Source organism: Agelaius tricolor, unplaced genomic scaffold (genome assembly GCF_023055355.1).
Source record: "Agelaius tricolor isolate 1412-34295 unplaced genomic scaffold, bAgeTri1.0.p SCAF_8, whole genome shotgun sequence".
Lineage (NCBI taxonomy): Eukaryota > Metazoa > Chordata > Aves > Passeriformes > Icteridae > Agelaius > Agelaius tricolor.
Window position 1 is genome coordinate 20,946,475 of NW_027269268.1, and position 21,933 is coordinate 20,968,407.

Below are 21,933 nucleotides of genomic sequence, written 5' to 3' on the forward strand. Positions count from 1 at the left end.
ATATTAATGATAACTAACAATAGGTAAAATAGGAGTGACCAAAATCTTTTCTTTAGGTTAAAGCTGAAACTTCCAGTATTTTTTGCCTAAATGATCATATATTCAAATAGACTATGGGGGCAGCCATTAGGAATTCACAACACCCCAACTCAGCTTTGCCACTTGACTCATTTTGTGCCTATGGGCAAATTCCTGAACATCTTAGTCCTGCTTCCTCCTGCATAAAAGGAGAAAACTTAACTCAGTTACCTCATAAGGGTGTTGAGAGGGTTAATTACTTAATCTTTGCACAGCACATTGAAGATGTAAGAACACAGTAGAACTTGATGCTAAAGGAATATCTTGAGGCATCTGTATAGACTTCTTTCCAAACTCTTGCTTGCATAAATAACTTGGCAAGACTAAGGTGACTGTAAGTAGCAGTAGGGATCAGAGTCAGGGGTAGTTAAAATGAATATGGACATGATAAATAAAAATGTTACTTAAAAAGTGACAATACTTAGCAATTTTTAATATTTAGGATACTAGGAATTTTGCAAAATTGAAACACAGAATCCACATGATATCCCATACTAGCTTGAAAATGCTGAATAATGGCACTTTGTGTATGGTGATTTGCCCTAGGTACTTTAATTAGTTGCTTTAAATCTCTTCTTTGCTTGTCTGTAGAATTAATTGTTCCTAATGGAATTAGCTAATAAAACTGAAATAAATCAATTAAATATTGACTGAACACATCTTCTGGAAAGAATGACTTTCATTGGAAAAAATTAAAAACTCTGTACTTCATGACAACAGTATGCCAGTAATCGTTGTTTAATGGCCTTAAGGTTGTAAACAGACTTTTAAATGTTGTAAACAGATTGATTAAATGCAAAAGAGTGTTCAAAGAGTGTTGGAGTTTTTAAACATAGATATAAACGTCTCAAAAATAATAAGAATAAACATGTCTCAAAAGCTGTTTTAAGCTTTCCGTATGCTTAATTCAGCCTATTCATGAAATAGTGATAGATAGATATATATATATATACACATATACACATTGTATATCAGTTTTAACGTAAGTCTTTCTTTCTTTCTGGAACTGATTTAATGTAAGTCTTTCTTTCTGGAACTGTCCCCTTGCTCTGCTTTTGGATGTACAATTGCACAAATCTTCCATACCAGCTACTAATCCCTTAAAACAAACAAACAAAAAGCCCAGACCCAAGGCCTTGAAGATTTGCTTTGTGTCTGACACAGGGGGTAGAGCCCAGCAGAAGAGTGGACCTGTTGTGTTAGCAGATGAAGTGAAGAATCCAGCAATGGAGAAACTGGAATTGGTGAGAAAGTGGAGCCTAAACACTTACAAGGTATGCAGCTAAGTGTGTGTGTATGTATGTATTCTATAAGTGAGTTTGCTACTAGATAGGAATAGAGCTGTATGAAGGTAAGCTGTTGTGGCAGTGAGCATAAGCAAGAATGTATAGGAAAGGCTTAGGTTTCTTCTAAGTGTAACATTCTTTGTTAAATCCCTGGTGCAATGTGGAAAATCTTTAATAGGTATTACTGATTTAGCAAGGTAAAGAATGTTCCATTTCTAATGTTCCCTTTGTCATTCCAAATGTAGAGATTTCAGCACTAAAGCTTGGAATTAAATATTTTTTGCTCTTTTTGAGTTGACTGCGGATACAGTAAGATTTTAGTTGATGAGAAAAAATCAGGGGTATCTAGAAGTTCAAAACTTGTTAATTGCTATTCTGATGGTTTTGTTTCATCTTGGCTGATTGTTTTTTCTTAGTGTGGCAACAGAGTTGCTTCAATTTGTGTGTGTTTTATATGCTTCTACTTCATGATCAGTTGAGATTTGATGAAATTAAAAGAATAATGTAAGAATAATGAAAAGGTGCTTAAATCACACCAGTTTGCTAGAAGTGACACTCATTAAAAAGCTATAAGGTAAGGAACAATTGTCAGGGAATGCATTCCTGTCAAAAGTTTAAAGAAAGACCAGTTTTGAAAAATAGCTTCTTGTTATGCCTACATCTTAAATAATAGAGTTGTGAGCAGGTGCATCAGTGAGGTCTACATCAAACCATGAAAAAATTCACAATCTGTGGGAAGGAAAGTCTGAATCCCTCCAGTGTTCTTTAAGTCCAGATAAGAACATAAGATTCTCAGTGGGGATGAGAAGCAAGGATGGAGCATCCCTAGTGGATGCTTAGGCTGTCTTTCTGTTCGAATCAGAAATTTCTTTTTTATGTCTAATGAATTGGCTTTTAGATTTGCTACTTTTCTTGTCATCTAAATATTGTAGCAAGTGCAGAAGTTGCAGTCCAATGGTATCCTGGGGTGCCTTAGGAGGAACATTGCCAGCAGGTTGAGGGAGATGATCCTGTCCTTCTCTTCAGCCCTGGTGAGGCACATCTGGAGTGCTGTGTCCAGTTCTGGGCTCCTCAGGACAAGAGAGATATGGAGCTCCTGGAGCTGGTCCAGTGGAGAGCAGCAAAGATGGTGAAGGGTCTGGAGTGGCTTTCATATGAGGAAAGGCTGAGGAAGCTGGGCCTGTTCAGCCTGGAGAAGAGATGACTGAGAGGGGGCCTCATGAATACCTATAAAGTATCTTAGGGGAGAGGGCCAAGAGGATGGATCTGGGTTCTTCCCAGTGGTGCCAAGCAGCAGGACAAGAGCCAGTGGGCAGAACCTGATGCACAGGAAGTTCCACCTGAACATGAAGAAGAACTACTTTACTGTGCAGTGGCTGAGCACTGGAACAGGTTGCCCAGAGAGGTTATGGAGTCACCCTCACTCAGTACTTTTGAGATACTCAAAAACCCTCTGGATACAATCCTGTGCAATGTGTTCTGGGATGAACTTGCTTGAACGGAGATGTTGAACCAGGGGACCCACTGTGGTCCTTTCCAACCTGACCCTCTGTGTGATTTTGTCTGTCAGCTACTTTGGAGTGCGCTGTGGTGCAATCAGAATATGTGCTATTCAGCTGAAGCTGTTCTTTAAAATTCTCTTGTCTCTTTAAAACATTGACTCTTGGGGTCAAATCTCCTATACTACGACTAAATAGGACAGGACTTGACCTTATTCTGTATTTTTGGTACCTTGATTTAGAAAACAAACCCACAAAAACTCACTGTCTCATGTCAGTCTCAAAGTCACTGACATGAACCATCTGCCAGAGGACTAGTGAAAAAGTTGGGAAAAGGGGTCTTGGATCTTTGTTTAGAACACTATTTCTTTGGCTGTAGTGTCTGCAAAGTTAAGGTTTTTAGTTTTCTTTTATGTCATAAGCCTTCCCCTTGTTGAAATGCAGAATCACACCAGTAATGACCTAGCAGACAAAGACTAGCATTTTCAGAAAACAACATGTTTACTTTTATCTATTCCTGAACATGCCTACGGAGATGTGTCAGTTATGATCTTTCCCATATTGACTTGCTGCTCACTCTTTCTTTGAGGTATAAGATCATTCAGAGAACTTACAAATTCATTTTGAGTTGATAGAGTATTGTGCAACTGTACTTGGAGATGCCATACATTTGTGTCGTAGGCTTTGTACAAAAAACATATTTAATATGGTTACAGACAGTATTTAAAGTTTTGGACATATTGGCTTGCTTTGGTTCCCATCAGGAAGATCATGGGAAGAAGTGTCCTCCTTATCTCATAGTAGCTAACTGTTCATAGGTTTGAAGATGCAGAAACAAAGGACAGGAGTAAATGTCAGCACTTGAATCCCTCTGAATTTAAAATCCCTGGTATCAATGTACCAGACATTAATCTACAAGGGGAGTTAGTGATGAAATTTGCTGTTAGGAAGTTCTTTAGGAATCTGACATGAGTAGTTCCTATGCCATGGTGTCTGTATCAGGGGTTGAGAAATCCAAATTATTGGGTATGTTCAGAAGTCATTCCCATCTGTAAATGCCTTTGTAACTACCATTGCCATTCACATTCTCCAGTCAAATGCTCCCTGGTATTCATGAGTCTGTGTGAAGAGAAATTGCCCTACTTTCCATAGTCTAGTGACAGGATCTTGTTCTGTTCTTTCTTCTGCCCATGCCTTCCCCTTTGGGTGAGAAAGTGGTTTGCAGTTTAGCAAAAACATTTAGGCCCAAGAAAGTCAAGATTCTTCTTGACTTTCAGCAATTCCAACAAGCTTGTCTTTTTGTTTTTCATACAACTTAAATTTTGAGGGGGGAAAAAAAGGCAAACCTGTTTTACAAACCTCTCTAACACTGGGTTAGTAGAACATTTATTTCTGAGACATGTCCAGTAATGCCTCTGTTCATCTTTGGCATATACAAGTTTAAATATATTTCTCTAAAATGTATTTTGGTAACCTTTTTTTCTCTGAGTTTTTCTTAAGCTTTGCATTGGATGACTTCTTTTTGAGTTGCATGGTCTTTTCTATGACAGCTTCCTTTATAAATACTCTTAGGACAAAGCACAATGGAATTAATGCATGGAATTTTCTTTGCTATTGAGAATATAGAGCAACTTGTGTGCTTGTACTAGTCCACTTAGAACTGGAGTAAAATAGATTGGGGCATTTTCTTTATCTTTTGCTACATCTGAGTTAACAAAGTATCCAGTGTAAGTCTTTCCAATTACTGGTGTTTCTTCACTTGTCACTGCTGGGCTTTTTTAGGTATTTTTCTGTGACTTATAAAGCAAATACCCCTTGGCTGAAAATAATTCCTTCACTTGTAATTTATCCTTGCTTTCAAAAATTTTGCTTTCCATGGTTCAGATTTTTCTCTTGCATTTCCGTGGGGGTTTGTGTGTGTGTGCGTCAGCTCTTTTGGAAAATAGCCAAAATTTGACCATCACTTCCACAGTTCCTAATGAAAGGCTTATTTATGCTCTGAGCATACTCAGAGCTAAGCTGTATTTTGCAATTTCTCATGGAGTCTTTGGTAGTAAAGTTGTATTCTCTGTTATGATTTGTTACGCTCTCCTGAATTTCTGATGCTTAGCAGACTAATGTCACCTAGATTAGCTGTGCTTTTTCTTGTCAATTACTTGACTCTAACAAAGTAGCCCAAATAGTCTGTATCTTCTGACCTAAACCTTATGGATCATGACCAACTTGATCTCCTTGGTCATTCTTGAGTCTCTCCTGTGTTCCTCTATTACCTTAAGAAGGGACGTGGAAATTCTAGCAGGTTGAATGTGCATCTCCTTTGGGCACAAGTAAAGATGGTATTAATCTAAAGTCCTTGAATTGGGAATCCCTGGGAAATCCAGTGCTCTAGAGTATTTGGGGGAGTATGTTACAAGATAGTTTGGGCATTATTTCACAAAAGTAAAATTTAAAATAGCAGCTTTGTGCTTAGGTTAAATCCTTTCAGAGTAGTTGTGGCCTTGACTACTAACTTAATTTCCTTGTACCTTTTGTTTCTAGCAGTAATTTTTCATATGTCTAAGTTGGTAAGTTGGTTATTCCTTCACATCTTGTGACCACAGATTAACTTCAAGCAACTTACTAGAGCAGTAAATAATTCTGCTTTCCATAGAGAAACTGTATAGCTTTGCTACACATCTGCTTTGCAAATGGCTTCTCCTGTGTCTCAGTCAAGGGAAAACCCCAGTGTGCATCTTGGGAGGCTCACTGCCAAGCTGGGCTCAAATCTCTGGCAGAGAAGGTGTCACAGATCCATGGAATGTGGTAGCAGCCTGCTCTGTCACAGCCATAGGCTGGGTGAGAGTGTCTACAGCTGCATGAGAACACATTTCCTGCTCAGTGTGTTAATGAACTGCAAGCCTACTAAGAGCTTGACATGACAGAAAAGAAATAGTCTTTCTGAGTAAATCATGTCCATTTTATAGATGTGTAAATAATAAGTGCATTTTAATACTTTTGTGTATTTCTCAGTAGGAGTTCCCAGTTTCCTATTCAGCTTCAAAAAAAAAAGACATGCTGAAAACCATCACCTTCTTACTTGCCCCCTAAAAAAAAAACCTCATAATGAACATTTTTGGAAAATTTAACATGGATGTTCTGATCAAAAACTTGGTAGACAAAGTCCAAAAGATTACCAACTAGACATTTTTATACAGAATATGGTCCTATAAACTGACTTAAATGCAATGGGCTAAAATGCTTCTTTTAACTTAATGAGATTCACCAAACCTATTAAAAGATAAGTGTTCTTTTACTTGAGAAACAATTAGTTATGCTCTTGATTTGCTAACTTGAATATTCATCTTAGTAGGAGTTGAGACTTGTCCAGCTGTTCTTGCTGAGTCCTGATAAACTTCTAAAGACTGTGTTGTTTTTTCAGTTTGTTGTGCAAACTTATATTGGGAGGGGTGGTTGTGAAAGAATTGTGTGTAATTATATGTCCCTTGAAGCTGAAAATGGGTGTATGCTGTGTTGTCTTGAATATACTTGAATCTTTATAATTTAATTTTTTTTCTGCAGTGTACACGTCAGATCATCTCTGAAAAACTGGGTCGTGGCTCAAGAACAGTAGACCTGGAACTAGAAGCTCAGATAGATATATTGAGAGACAACAAAAAAAAATATGAAAATATCTTGAGACTGGCACAGACACTGTCCACACAGCTCTTCCAGATGGTACATACCCAAAGGCAACTTGGAGATGCATTTGCTGACCTGAGTTTGAAATCATTGGAACTTCATGTAAGATTTTTACAGTGTTAAAAAAATACAGCAGCAGAGATGAAGATAAGCCTAATTGACTCGTGCGGGGTGTCTGCTACTTAGCAGCTACTTTTATAAACGTTGCAGTTAACAATATATTAGATACTCTGTGTTGAAAGCACTTAAAACTGTAGGAAATTATTGAAATTACTGTAGTTCTTTATTGTTTCTTAAATGTTAGCCTCTAGTTGATGATTGAACTCAAGAACTGACAATTTTGCTTTGTAGAGAAGATGCATTTTAGTATTAATTTCGCACCTAATGAAATGTCATCAAAATGTTCCAGAGTGTTACATCATTTCAATTACAAGATGTCTTTGGGGAATGTGCCTGGGAATAAGTAGATTAGGGCACATTACTTCACTTGGGCACATTTAATGTGAGTAAATTATTTTTCTGTAGCATATTTAAGCATTGAGATTTGATCTCTAAGTCCTTTTTTAATCAGAATTTTCCTACTAATAAGACTAATCTGTATTCTTATGTTGTCTGGAGTTGCTGAGCAAGAGAGGCAATCTTGAGATATCTGGGTTGTTATGATTCCATGGTTTAGAAGTTTATGTAACACTGGCACTTTCCTTTGCCAGTGGTAAAGCTGTTTGCTGTAAAGAGAGACAAGATGCATGTTGCTTACACAGTACAGTAGCTGGCTTGCTTCTACATTGCTCTTTCTGTGTTTGCAAAGTTACAACAATTTGATCCTTTGGAAAACCAATATTAAATGGTTTAATAATTCCCTGAAACATAGCTGCTGAAACAGCTTAAATTTTCTTTGTGATTTTAAAAACATCTGTCTTTTCATAATTGACTTTTCCCATTGAGTTTTAAGGGAGTAGGTGGAGTTCATGCTTGCACAGAGGAACCTTAAGTGATAGCTAGCTGAAAAAATGTGAAACTCCTACACTAATGTGGAGGAATTTTTAATATTAGTCTGACAGATGAAAATCTGTGAATGTAGAGCATTTCTAGCAGCTAAGAAATTAAATTATCTGCTGAAAGAAGCTTTTAATAATCAGTTTATTCTTGACAAAAATATGGGCATGTGGTTTGTGGCAGATCTTAGTGATTGTTGTGAAGTATGTGCTGAAACTGGATGTTTCTTCCAAAACTTGGATGGAATCTGGCATCATGCTCATTTAATGAATCTTGGGGTTTTTCCCATGATTAGCTTATAACTTCTAATGGGAATACTGATCTTCCAGGTTCTTTCAGCGTCTTGCATTGGTCTTGGACTTTGCTTCTGTCATTCATCTCTTGTGTAGATTCTTGAATGAGGTTGTCAATGAAAATCAAATAAAGGTTTCTGCTGCTGTAATGAGAGTTATCTAACCTTTGCTTCTTGGAGATTTGCCTGGTGTTTGTCTCTTTCCTTTTTGTGTTTTCCCTCTGTTTAATCTGTAATGTATTATCATCTGTAGCCAGGCCTACTTTTGGATATTTGGGTTTTTGCCTTTAAAACTTGTGCAGGACTAAAAGTAACATTTCTGAACAGTTAGTCTTTCATGTTTAGTGTGATAACAGTATATAAGCTTAAATAAAATCAAAAAGACCCCTGAGTCTCAAGGTAAAACTTTTTCTTTTAAATATGATAACAAAATAAATTTTTAATGTGGTATCTGGTGAGATATTACTTCATGTGAATGGGTTGCTTTTTCTCTTTTGGATACAAAGATAACTGCTGGTTCCAGGCTCATATGCCTCTAATTATATAGGCAGATGAATCCCAATTTTAATTGACCTGAGCATAGAGTATGAACTGAATGTAAACTCTGGGTGTAGAAAGGATTTCCTGTGTGTTTCCTAAGAGGTATCTGCAGAGGTCATGGACAAAACTGAAAAGTTTCTGTGAAACTATGAGCTATTGGAGGGAGCATGCTTGTTGGTTAGCATATTCCTTAGTACTGCAGGCCACTGCAGACCCATCCTTCTTACCTCCCCCTTTGAACTGAGAGTGTTTTCATTTGGGTCTTGGATAATCTGAGTGAGAGACCAGCTGGAAAACTAATTGCAGTCTTGCCTGCAGGAGGAAGAATAGATGGGACTAAGCTGCTGCAAGGGGCATTTCTACTGCTGTTGTCTCTGCCAGCATGCTGCTATTTCTTCTCTGTGCTAGCACTCGTGTTAGCTGTGTAGCTGGCAATGTTAGAGCAAAGCCAGCTGGAAAATACTTGTTTTGGTTTTTTCCCAGCAAAATCCGTAGCAATTTAGCCAACTGCTTTTGCTGTCCAGGCAGCTGTACAAAGCAAAGATGACAGATCTTTAGCACTGTTTACAGGGCTTAGCTTGTAAAAACTTGCCTTGATTTCTCTTCCTTTTTTTCTTCTCCTGCAATTGCTCACTTCCACTGCACCATCTTTTCTAGAGGATTCTTCCCTTACCATTGCCCATTACCTATTACCCTTACTATTGTGAACTTGTTAACATGAAATATCATTTGGCTCTGGCGTTCATTTTCTAGACAGATGAAAAGAAACTGGGAGAATAGAGCACTTCTGAGTCAGTTGTTGGCAGTGTGCAGGCCTAAAAAGACCAAAGTTCCAAATATGAACCTAGTGTGTTTTATAGTCATTACAACCAGGGATTGTACTCTTTTCTGAGAACTCCCATCTGTAGAATATGGAGATGCTATATGGATGACATAGATATAATAATTAGATTCATTTGGCATCCATGCATTGGGAAAATCTTTGCAGCCTTGCTCAGCTTACTCTGCTGTTAACAAAGAGAATGGACAAACATATGTCTAAATGTGACTAAAATGCCTTGGAAATAATTTTGCCCTCATCTCTTTGAAATTTATGGATGAGCTACATTAAAATTTTTATTTGCTATTCATTATAATGCTCTGCTCTTCAATTATTTACAGCCTATTAAACCATGATAGATGTTGGGTTTTTTTGCAGTGCTCCTTTCCAGAATGTAAGAATAAAACTTAATAGCTAGTTAATACTGTGTGCCCTTGTGAATTTAGTTACATTACTGTATTTAATGTAGCAGTGTCTCTGTTCTTATTAAAGTATCACCTAGACAACCATGAGAGATGATGGATTAATACCCTGCTGAATGACAATGTGAAGATTGCATTAGCTCTTGATTTTAAGTAACTTTCAAGATATCAGAGTGCAGAAAAATCACATAAATTAGGATTTAACATCCTGTGTGGTAAAAAAATCATAAACTATGTTTTACTGATGTTGGAGAGATTTCATAAGAACTGTGAACAAAATATTGTATTGAAATCATATTGGTTTAATCATAATCATACCCAAACAGAAGTGAAAGACCTGCCACATCTGTGTTTGCATTTTTTTATATAGTTGCTGATGAATGCTATGATTTCAATTGATCTACAGCTTTGTTTTCTCTGTTCTTTGTTTATAGGAGGAGTTTGGCTACAATGCAGATACGCAGAAACTTCTAGCTAAAAATGGAGAAACGCTTCTTGGGGCTATTAACTTTTTTATTGCCAGTGTGAACACATTGGTGAATAAAACAATTGAGGATACATTGTTGACTGTGAAACAGTACGAAAGTGCCAGGTAGCTATCCTGTGTCCAGCTCCTTTCCTTATCAATTAATCCTTGGGAAGCAGTCTCTATCAGCTTAGGTCTTGTATTTGAGTGACTAACCTGTCAGATAAAAACCTTATAACACAGCTCTCATCTAATGAGGGTTTCTGTAGATGATTGCACAGATCTTCCAATGTTTTGTACATGTTTCCTTGTAGACTGAATTTTACTTGTTAGCTGTAGGAGTAATTATAGCTGGTTTTTCCCACGTGCTAGATTAAGGTGGCTTTCTAAGTAGCATGACAGTGGAAGATTAACACTTCTATCCAGCTGCATTGCAATAGGTAAAATAATCTCCTCAACTGAAAGACACTTCATCTTGTGCCTCTGTTGATGAACAATGCCTGCAATTCACACTTAGGGTTTTATGCAGACATTTCAGGCTTGGTCAGAAAGGGGAAAATAAACCAGAAATTTCTCAGTGAGTGAGTAATGGTTTTCTCATCCTGGAGAAGGCTACTTTTAGATGTGGTGTAGTATTCTAAAGCTGGGTTCCTTTTTTCTGTCAGGGCCTTGTAGCTCTTTCTGATGAGTGGTTCCATCCTGACTTTCTTTCACTTACCAGAATAAAGTGCATTTTTTTTTAATTTTACAAAAGATGTAGTTTATACATATAATTTTTTGTGATATTTGGGGGTTTTTTAGGTCCAAAATTGCAAACTGCTGGAATTTTGAATTTCCCCTCTTTTTTTAATTGTTCTGTTCTAATGCTTATTTTTGAACAAAATAGTAGGTTATTGTTTTGGTATTTAGGTAAACTTTCAAAGGCATGAAAGGTAGAATTAATGTGTAGATAAGGTATTGCTTTATTTTTGACATGTGTTTTGAAAAAAAAAAAGAATTGGTTCATATATCCAGGTATGCCCTGGAAAATTTATGCAAAATACATCTGCTGTAGTTGTTCTTGTCAGTCATTTTCAATATATGGTTCTTCCCTCCTGAAATACCTTCATTGCTTTCCCTTTCTGTTCACTAAAGAAATCAAATATTTTGCCATTTTAATAAGTCAAATAAATTAGAAACGTTCTTCACTGACATAGCCAGTTCATTATTTTGCACTGTGAAAATAGGTCACATTTATTTCTGTGCCTCTTCTTTCCTGTTCCCAGTTGCACTTTAGCATTCATCTGTTCCCCTCTTCTGTCAGTTCTCGATAAGTTTAATGGTTTCCTTTTTGGAATTAAGCCATAAATTACTTATAAATCCTCAATCATAGTGGCAGTGAGAATCAGGAGGAGGAGCCCTGTGAATATTACTCCTTTTACCTCTGAAAAGGTTGTATTTTTCTTTTGAGCAGTTACATCAGCTGAAAATTGTGTTTTATAACCAGTTTTTAATCCTGATTTGTTTCCACTTAAAGAAATGTCTGTAAGAAAGCATGTTTAAAAGGCCAAAAATAGTGTGGTTTGTCCCATTAAAATAGGTGGATATGCTGAGTTACATTATTTGACAGCTACAGAAAACTAGGGAAGGAAGAGTGATGCTTTGGGTGGGGCTGCCCCATCTTTTTGCAGTCTGTTTTTCCATAGGGCAGACAAGTTCTCAGAAAAGTATTTGTGGAAGAACTATGAAACTGTCCAATTAATACATATGGAGCAGCCTGGAGCATGCTGAAAATGCTTTAGGTCAGAGTTTGGTGTAAGTGACCTGTTCCTCAAACATCTGCTTAAAGGGGGCGTCATGATCTTGGTGTGCCTCTTACTCTCAACACAAACTCTCCAGTGAACTGATTCAACAGCAGAAGAATGACCTGAAAAATATTTGCTAGCTTTTTCTGGGTCAGTAGGTTGAGATGTCTCAGGAGAAGCTCTGACTACTGAAGCCTGTACAAAACAGAGGGGCTGGGAGCATGTGGCTGAGACAGGAAGAGAAAAGGGAGGATGCTTGTTTAGGCAGTTTTATACAAAGTGCTTGATGAATAGGAGGAGGGAGGAAAAAACTTGCCCAGGTTTTTTTGGTGTTTTTTTGTTGTTGTTGTTGTTGTTTTTTTTTTTTTTTTTTTTTTTTGTTGTTGTTGTTGTTTTGTTTGGTTTTTTTGGTTTTTTTTTTTTTCCCCCTATATTTAACTCTTTTGTTCATCTCCTGTTGTCTTAGACGTATATCTGAGGTCAGTTTTGAGGCACTGCCCTTAGATGGTTCTTTTTTCCCTTCTCCTCTTTCTTCCCAGGATTGAATACGATGCTTATCGAACAGACCTGGAAGAGCTGAATCTGGGCCCTCGTGATGCAAACACTCTGCCAAAGATTGAACAATCACAGCAACTGTTTCAAGTGCACAAAGAGAAATACGACAAAATGCGTAACGACGTATCTATCAAATTGAAATTTTTGGAAGAAAACAAGGTAAGCTGCTACTTCTTATGTATGATTAGGAGTTTTGTTCTACAAGTTGTTACATCTTGAAATATGTATTCATTTAGAAGTAGAATGAACAAGGAGAATAAGTTGAATTTTTGGAGTTCTTGCTGTATCACTGGGAGGACACACTTTTAGAGCAAGTAACTTTAGAAGTCGCTAATCAAGCTGCTCCAGCTACAAATGACAAACATTGTGACAGTAAGTTTCTTGTTGATACAAGAGGTTTCAAGTTTGCAGAAATATTACTTTTTCCTGTTTACCACATTTGTGGTTAAATGAGTCACATAATTACTGATTTAATATTCAAAGTAACATGTACATTTGGCAACTTTGTCTCAGAGGTTATGCACAAAGAAGGAGACAGAACCATGAGGAGGCTTCTTCAAAATTAAGCTTTCTTTAAGAATTTTAACTGAGAAGTACTACTTTCTATAATTAATGCCTTTATAGTTTCTTAATTTAAAACAAGACTCTTGAACTGTTGGCTTGAAGGGTGGGGTTTTTTTCATGTTTATTTCAACCCTACCATTTCATCCATACCCTCTTAATGATGGGATCCTTACCCTTCTTATTCTACCAGGCAAAGATAAAAATGCTATACAAAACTTTAAAACTGTTCTTTCTCTGATAAATAAGTCCTTTAAAATTGTCTCTAATTAGATGTGAAAATTATGGTCTTTCAAGATCTGATTTTTTCTTACTCATGGTAAATGAGATGGTTATAATCATGTGTGTTTATGTTTCCCATGTCTTCAGAGGAAAGAAAAAGTGATTAAAGCTTACATAGGAGGTAGTTGTCACTCTATCCAGGGTTAACATTATCAGTGGGTTAACATTTTCAGTATGGGTTGATTCATGTATTTTAAAAATTGAAACACAGGTAACAACAGCCTGTTAAAGAATACATGACTGGCCCCAGATTACAATAGCAAACCATGCTCCTTGCCTGGAAGGAGGGAAATTTAAAGGAAAAATCATAGGGACAGGCTAAACCAATTAAAATTGATTATTATTTTGTATTCTTGAATATATTATCACATATTCAGTTGCATCATCTTTTTAGAATAAAGATGGGGCTCAGGGAAGAAACATGAACCATGAACAGATGATAAGAAAAAGGTTGAGAAAATAAGCAAACTACTTTTTGGTTTCCAAAACAATATATGCTTAAAACATAGCTCCTGAACACAGTTCCTTCAAACAGGCATCTGCCTTAGGACTCCCTGGTCTGGAGTCACAGAGCCACCAAAAGTTGGCTTTGTGATGAACCAGAACATCAGGTGACTGAACTGGCATTGGCCTGACTGTATTTCTAGTTCTTGCTGAAAAAAATTGGAAATTATAAGGATTGAAAAAAATCATATTGAAATTAATTTTCTTGAAGAAGCTGAATCTAATCTAAATGCTGATACTGATTCTTAAATTAGAAAATGTTCCTGAGAGCTGGCTTTTAAAACTGTGCTAGATTGAAAACAGGTATGCTGAAGATGTCTTCCTACTCTCCCTACCCTTGTTTTCTTCTTTTAGTAAGTTTATTTGCTATCACTACAGTGCACCTCTGTTAAAATGGTTTAATCCTTCCAGCTTATATCTGTACAAGAATTGTGATGCTTAAGTTCAAATTAGTTAAATATAGGAGTTACCATGCTTCCTCATGGTTTCCATTATCTATATAACACACTTACCAATTCATGTTTAAATGCATAGGAAGGCTTCAGAGCAAAAGCATTTTATTTCCATCTTGTACAAAACACATTTCCATATTTTTTTTAAACTAAATTAGATAGTTTAGCAAACACTGAAGAAGTTGTCTTCCTAGTGACAGTCTTGAATTAGACCAAGCATCCTGTTAGCAGTCACAGCCTACAAATTGTTTCTGAAAGAGATTGTTTTTTCCTTCCTGCCTTTTATATTAATACAGTAGGGAATCTCACATGCTTAAGCCTTTTTATCAGTGGCTGACATTTCTCAGTTTTGACACTGGAGATGTAAAAATATTTACTAAAGGGTGTGTGTAATTTTGTTCCCAAATGAGTTATAGAAAGGACTTCCTTTACACTTAAATATTGGCTTAAATATAATTATCTGCTGAGAGCTTTTCTGAGGTAAGCTTTATTTTTTTTCTATTTATTGTGTAAGATGACATTATGTCATCATGGCAATAGTTTGAAGGGAGTGAAGGAAGCAGCTTACCCTGTAGTGTAGGCGTAGCAGGTAGGATGGTTTGTGCCTGCCTTGGGGAAGAAGGGCATAAATTGGTGGAGAAGCAGTGGAAAGGGAAAGTGATGTGCTGCTGTTTGCAGCAGGGTCCCTGCTCTGGGGCACAGAGCAGCAGTGTATGAAGCTTGCACTGCAGTGGCCTTGGACAGAAAAGCTCAGTCTGTGGCTTGCCAGTCTTTTGTTTCCTGTGGCTGAGACTGCTGGCACAGAAGCATTGCCTTTTACACTTCAGCTGCCTTTCTAAAAAAAAAGTGTAAGAAGGGAACAGGAGCAGCAACAATTCTGTGCTGTCTGCTCCTGGTGGTGTATTTCTGTAAAGTACTTGTTCCCAGCATAAAGTGAGCATTCAAGTTTTTATAATGGCTGTAGGTGAACAGAACTTTGTTTTCTGAGCAAATACACTCAGTCTCATCCCTTGATGAGAATCTGTTTTAAAGAGAATAGCTACTGGAGGAGAGAGAGTATTTGATATTGCAGGAGGAGCAGAAAGACAGATCAGGAGAATCTCTGCAGAGTTCCCGTGTAACACTGGTTGGTAGGACTGAGATGGGTCTCAGTGTGGCTGTCTGATAACATTTCTTAATTAAGTGTAGAGATCAGATCTAGAACAGAATAAACCTGAAAGAACTTTTTAGTTCAGGTTTTCCCTGTTGTTGCTGTTCACGGCAGCATAAATGCCTTGGTTCAGTCAGGAGCAGTTCAGCTATCAGCAGTGTGTTCCTAGTAGATGGTGCTGCAAAGAACCTCTGAAGCCAGTTTAACTGGCTGGTGGGCTCCAGTTGGTCTGTGGTGCTGCAAATGTCACCAAAGAACCCATTATCTAGAAGGCCCTATCTAGGTTTTCCCTATATGGGGAAGAGGCATCACATGGTTGCAGTCTCTTTGTGCCTGTTCTCCTCAGTTCATATGCTAATATTTCAATTAAAAGCCCTCAAAGGCTTAGAGAGCTGCATTTACAGTAAAGCTGGAATTGCAAGTTTCTTTCTGTAAAACCAAGATACACAAGATTTCTATTGACTTTTATTACAGCATTTGATCTTGAAGTTAGAACTCATTTTTCTTAGTGCTGATACAAGTTTTATTGGTGCTATCCCCAGCTGGCAGAGTTCTGTAGAAGTTTATAGCATTTGCTGATGACTATAGTAATAGTTGCATTCAAAATCTGCATCTTAAAAATAGTTATTTTTTTAAATAAGGATGATGGCCTGTTCTTAGCTCAAAGATTTCTGTCATTTCTGAAAACAGTTTTAGAAGGTTTTGTCATTTTGAGTAAAAAAACCCTCTTACTCTTAGACACACTTGAGAAATGTCAAATACCATTTTATGCAGAGAAAGAAAATGACTGCACTTCTGTGAATTGTACTTCAGGAGTTTGATTCTTAAATGCTTGGTTCTACAAATGAATCTGCAGTCCAGTGGAGACCCAGATGATGAAACTGTCAAGACTAAATGACTTCAAATTAAGATACCTAGGAGAAGGGATTGTGATGGTTGTGAGGAGGTACAGATGCATGGATAGATTCGAAGGGATGTTGTCTTTTTGGTCGTTGAGATGGCTGAAAGAGGCTGAATGAGGAGGGTGTAAAGAAATATGCACTTCCTGTGCCACAGAAAATACAATGTTCTTAATATTTAGAAAGAACTGAAATGTTAAGAGCATCCATGTGAAAAATCAAGTCCAACCTATAGTATCTTCTGTGACACTTAAGTCTTCTGTGTAGGATGTGTCTACCTGCAGGTTTTTATGCTTATCCACAATCCTTCTTTTTTGTTTTGAGATGTGTGCCAATTGTATTACAGAGTGCTTACTCTGCTTATAATTAGGAACAAATAGGTATATGTAGTTAATTAACAAGGAACAAAGATTTTAACTGTTATTCAACTGTAAAGCACGATGGCTTTTTGACAGCTATGTTAGTCATACATTGGAACCTGTCTTTTAGCTGTATTTTAGCAGCACACCATTAGCATTCTTTGATTGAGGCAAATCTTCAAACACTCCTTTCCTGGAATCAGTGCTACAGCTTGGTGATCAAGAGTTGGCCTTTACTGCTGCAATCTGACAATTGTTTCAAGGCTTTGATGCAAAAAAAATGTGATCCCTTCATGCCCCCCCTTTTCCCCCATTGCCTTCTCTCTAGTGTTTGTGAAAGTGTTTTTGCAGCTGTGTAGAGAATCAGATTGGGGAACTGATCCAGGTTAAAGCAGATACATTGTTGTCTGCTTAATTTTAATCTAGATCTGTTCTCTGATCCAACTGGCTGCATACCTGCATGAATGTTTTGCCAACAGAGGGCTAAGGTGAAATACAGTGTGGAAATTGCAATCAGTGACTGGATATGGGAGTGGGTAAGATATTTATTTACCCATTCCCCAAGATGGAGAAAGATTCTTTCATGGGAAAAGTGGGTAAATTTGAACTTGGTTTTAAATGAATAGTTGGGGTCCAATCCTTAGCTGTGGTTGCAGGTGGTTTTGCTGTGGACATTGGGTGTTTGGAGGTGTTGCAGCTTTTTCCTCTTTGCTGGTTGCTGCTTCATAGTAGAGCTTCTTTGTATTGTGTCAGACAGTTTAAGTGGTCTTTTTCTAGAAAAATTTTATTTTGAAGTTACTTGAATGAAAATATGGAAAAGAAGATCCCACCATCACTTTTGGGATTCACTAAGCAATCAGCTTCTGAAGGAGGAGAGTAGAAGTTGTAATACTTTGAACCTCTGCAACCAGCTTGATAACAATCACGAAATTTATACCACAATGATCTAGGGGATAGAACCTCATACAATGAAGTGGATTTAGTAGTTAAAAAAATATTTCCAAAACAAACAGTATTTTTTGAGTCCAAATTATCTGCTTCTACACTGTCAATTCCAGCCTCTGTGTGTGTGTGTATGTGTATGTGTGTGTGTGTGCACATCCTTGAGCTTAGGCCTGACTGAATTTTTTAAATTATCAGAAGATTTTTGGGGCAGTTCACAGAAGATTTATGTTAAAAGCTACCCTAACAAAGTACCAAATACAGTCTCAGACTGATGAACTTGGGCTGGGAGGGGAGGTTCGTTACCCCTGTTTTATTTGAGTTCCTATAAACTGTATGAGTAAAACTCTTGTAGCATTTTAATAATACGCTATAACATGAGTGTACTTCTCTGTAGAATTCCTGGCTTGGATTGCATGAAGTCTTGCATGTCAGTGAGGAAAGAATCTGCTTAAGAAAAGCACTGTGCTTTCTGTCTAAACTTTTAAAAGCAAACCCTTCATGTTGTTGTGACATTTTCCACTTATAAAGTGTAATATTTTGGTAATTAACATTTTTATAGATGAAAAATCCATATGTTTATATACCTGTCTGCCCACGCAAACTGAAGAAGAGGCCATCTTTTATGACTCAAAAAATAGTTTGAACTTTGTTTGAACAAGTATAGTTAGCTAAATCCTGTGTCTCCTGGATGTTAAATTCTGTAAATTCTGTAAATTCTTTTGTAAATGAAAAAATGTCATCTGAAGTTATGATGGGGAATTCCTTTCTAACCATTCACATCTCTCATGTATTTTCTTGGAGAGCCTTTTGGTGGTATAAAGTATCATTTTACGCTGTTAATGAGACAAAAAGCCTATTCTTTGGCATGTATTTGCATAAGTTGACCGGAATTATTAGAGGAAACATAGGGAGAAAACATAGGGGTTCCAGTTTTCAGATTATCAAAGCAACTTAGATGAAAATTTGGGCCAGCAAAGAAGAGGTTATTACTTAATTTTTGAATTGAGTCTGCTAGTCAGTTAAAAAAAAAAAGTGATATAATCAGAAATTTTAACTTTGTGCAGAATTATTATATATTCCTGCAGGGATACAAACACACATGGTCAGCCCTTTATTCTCAAGGAATTTTAAAAATATATTTATTACATTTCTGAGTAAAAAATGTTGCACTCTTCAGGTGTCATAGCATGTCAAATATAATGGTGGGGGGTTTAATTAGAGATCTTTCATTAAATGAAGAAGATGAGGTGTTTCTGTATTGAGTTACATGCATTTCAGAGAAGCCCAGTAGCCAATAACAAGTAACCTGTTAAACCAGGCATGGCCCACTGGCAGGCACAAGCCAAACCTGCCCTAAGGACAGTTTTGATTCCTGGCAGGACAGAAGTAGACTGTCCATTGTGGACTGTGCTGAGAAATGAGACAGTGACCTAAAATTTGAGTAGAGAAAGGTTAATCTGTTACCTCCCACATCTTCCCTTGGGGCTCCCTCAGCCACCTCATTCCTCTGTTCTCTCTGTGTTGGCTGCCTGCTGCTGGGCTCAGCCTTGTAGGCTGGAAACAGGTACAGGGCCACCACCGTGGGGATTTGGGGTCTGACACAAGAGTAGGGTGGTGCTGGGCTGAGAGTTCACTCAGGAATAAAAAGGGTTTGGCTGCAGAAGGAAATGGACAGATGCCTTTGAGCATACTGCTGTCCATTCACAGCTTCAGGTTTCCTGGTGTGCTAGGATGGAAATGTAACATTTGCTTAACTTTGACTTCATCAGTGGGGCTGTAGCTTGTTATCATAGAGAAAAACAGTGGTGCCTTCCAGCTTCCCTTGTGCTCTTCTCCCCAGGTTTTGGTTGCTGTTGTGACAGGTGTATTTCATGTCTACTTTTCACAAATGTTAGAGTCAAAGTGCTGAAAATAATCCTGTGTTACAGCAGATGGGCAAGAAATATTGCTGGGAGAAGGACATCAGTTTAATTTGTTTTAGGTGTCCATGAGCTGGAAAGCAGCAACTCTCTGCAAGGGGGGCAGCACATGAGCAGTGTTATACTCAGATAATGCCCTTGCCATGTATTGTTTCAGGGAGGTAGGTCCATTTGGCCTGCAGGCACGTATCTTAGAGGTTTGGCATCTAATTTCAAGGCATCAAGTACTTGTAATCAAGTGTTTGATATTTGATAACATTATGCTGTTTAGTGAATTGTTTGCTCTGTGCATGCTGAGTTGGTTTTGACTGTTAAACACACTTTATGAAAACTCTGAATCACTTTAATGTTAAAGAAATTCATATTTGCATTTCATATCTGTATTTTTAAGCTTTTGTTAAAAAAAATCTATAGGAAGTCTGAGTATTGCAAATACACCTATTTCTTTATAGCTGACCTGTGATGATGTTAACATCAGCCTCCTCTTAATGTCTCTCTCCTTGCCTGCAGGTGAAGGTATTGCACAATCAGCTTGTTCTGTTCCACAATGCCATTGCGGCGTACTTTGCTGGCAATCAAAAGCAGCTTGAACAGACACTTAAACAGTTCCACATCAAATTGAAAACTCCTGGAGCAGATGCCCCATCCTGGCTTGAAGAACAGTAATCAGATCATAGAAGAGGACCCAATGTTAACCTAAAATTCTTTAAATTTGAGAATAATTAAGGGTTGGGGTTGAAGGACTGTTGTAGTGATTCTTGAATGGACAGCTTTAAATTTTTCCCGTTTTATAATACTGTAAAACTGAATTTGATAGGAAAGTGGGTGGCTTTAAGGTAACCAAACATAATTTCTGTAATTTCAAATATAGAGCACTCCTTTTGTATGTAAAGGTTGGCGGATATTTCTGTAATTGGGATAGGGGAGGGAAAGAGGGAGGGGAAACAAAACTATTATAGATTTGCACTGACAAATGATGCTTGTGATTTCTGATATTTTGGTGGCTAGTCAAAATATTTGCAAATGGAGGTTTACATGATTTGTACCAACATCTGGTATTTTATAGATGAATATAGAAAACATCTTTAATAATTTTCATATGACTTTTAAAAAAATGAGAAAGTTAAAAGACTATTTTGCAGATGAATACTATAAGGCCTATATGTGATATCTGCATATAAGGCAACAGTAGCAGATGGCTCATTGACAAGTGGAATTGCAGCAAATGCCTTTTTTACAAATGTACCTTTCCATCAAAGGGTTAAAAAAACAAACAAAAAACACTAAAGCAAGAATCACTGTCAGTCTGAAGCTTCTGAGCACAGGTTTTTGCTTTGCACCAAGTGGTTTGCTGAGTGAGGCCAACCATTAAATGTACTAATTTCATTTAAAATGTTTCTTTCTCTATGAAACAAATACCATACTAGCCTTAAATCACAGGTATGTGCCTTTTTATAAGATAATATTTTCCACCAGTGTACATAACCTAAGAACCTTTCATGTAATAGTTTGTCAGTTCCCAACAAGGAGAAGATGACTGTGTAAATGCTGTGTCATTGTACACTTAGAGCAAGTTAAAGCTTTAGTTAAACTTCATGAGCAGGTATGATTTTGAGAGGAAATCGGGCCAGTATGGTTTTTCTGTTTAATTGAAAAGCATACTTTGGTAATGGGAGTAAAATGGAGGACACATTTTTAATTTCTTCATCATTTCTGTAGTCCTTAAATGTAAAATTATATGTCAGTTTTATCATAGACATTATAAATTCAATATATTGGAGTCCTCATTTGCACATGTTATGTTGCTTTATGTTATGTTAAGTAAAATGAAATACTTCAAATATGTTATTTACAATGGTGTGGATTGTATGATTTATGTACTGTATGTTCAAACGCCTTTCAGCTGACATTCTAAAGTTTTCAGTGTTTAACACAACTGTAATGTAACTGTAAATCAAACTTTTTAATCATTCCTCATTAAATTCTTGGCCTGACAGAGCCTTCTTTGTTTTTGTTCTGTCAGAATCTCTTGTAATAGCTCAATTACGTTCCCTATAATGTATATCCTATGTGAATTTTGTATTCATATTAAACATGTTTGCAGTCAATTTTTCTTGAGTTGTGATGGTTAAAAGTAGAAGGGAGCTTCTGCAGTGAAAGCTTAGTCCTATTTTGTGAGTTGTCACCCCTGCCAAAGAATATCTCATAAAGCAGTGCTAGGGTAGTGATGCTGTTTTAACTGTGGGCAAGTTCAACTGGAAAGTAAATCCATAGTGAAACAAATCTTTTAATATATGTGGTTTTTGACTTGAACTTCTAAAGGAAATTAAATTTTATTTACAGTTCTTATGAAGCCATTGACTTCCACTGAATCCTGGCACACGTGTGGTATGATGGTGCAAGGTAAGCGAGCTGAGTGACTGTAGGCTTGAACTGGGAAAGGCAT

The 21,933-nt window shown here is 37.1% G+C and overlaps 1 protein-coding gene across 4 annotated transcripts in view; it reads left to right on the forward strand.

Moving 5' to 3' along the window:
• ARFIP1 (ARF interacting protein 1) overlaps nt 1-21,595 on the forward strand; it is a 41,012-nt gene extending 19,417 nt beyond the window's left edge. For all 4 annotated transcript variants that reach the window (XM_071431883.1, XM_071431886.1, XM_071431884.1 and 1 more), the window contains 5 exons: nt 1,243-1,352; nt 6,422-6,643; nt 10,046-10,203; nt 12,401-12,575; nt 19,998-21,595. In XM_071431883.1, coding sequence (XP_071287984.1) covers nt 1,243-1,352; nt 6,422-6,643; nt 10,046-10,203; nt 12,401-12,575; nt 19,998-20,153 — 821 coding nt within the window. In that variant the 3' untranslated portion in view covers nt 20,154-21,595. The remainder of the gene's footprint in view (nt 1-1,242; nt 1,353-6,421; nt 6,644-10,045; nt 10,204-12,400; nt 12,576-19,997) is intronic.
• The last annotated feature ends 338 nt before the right edge of the window (nt 21,596-21,933 follow it).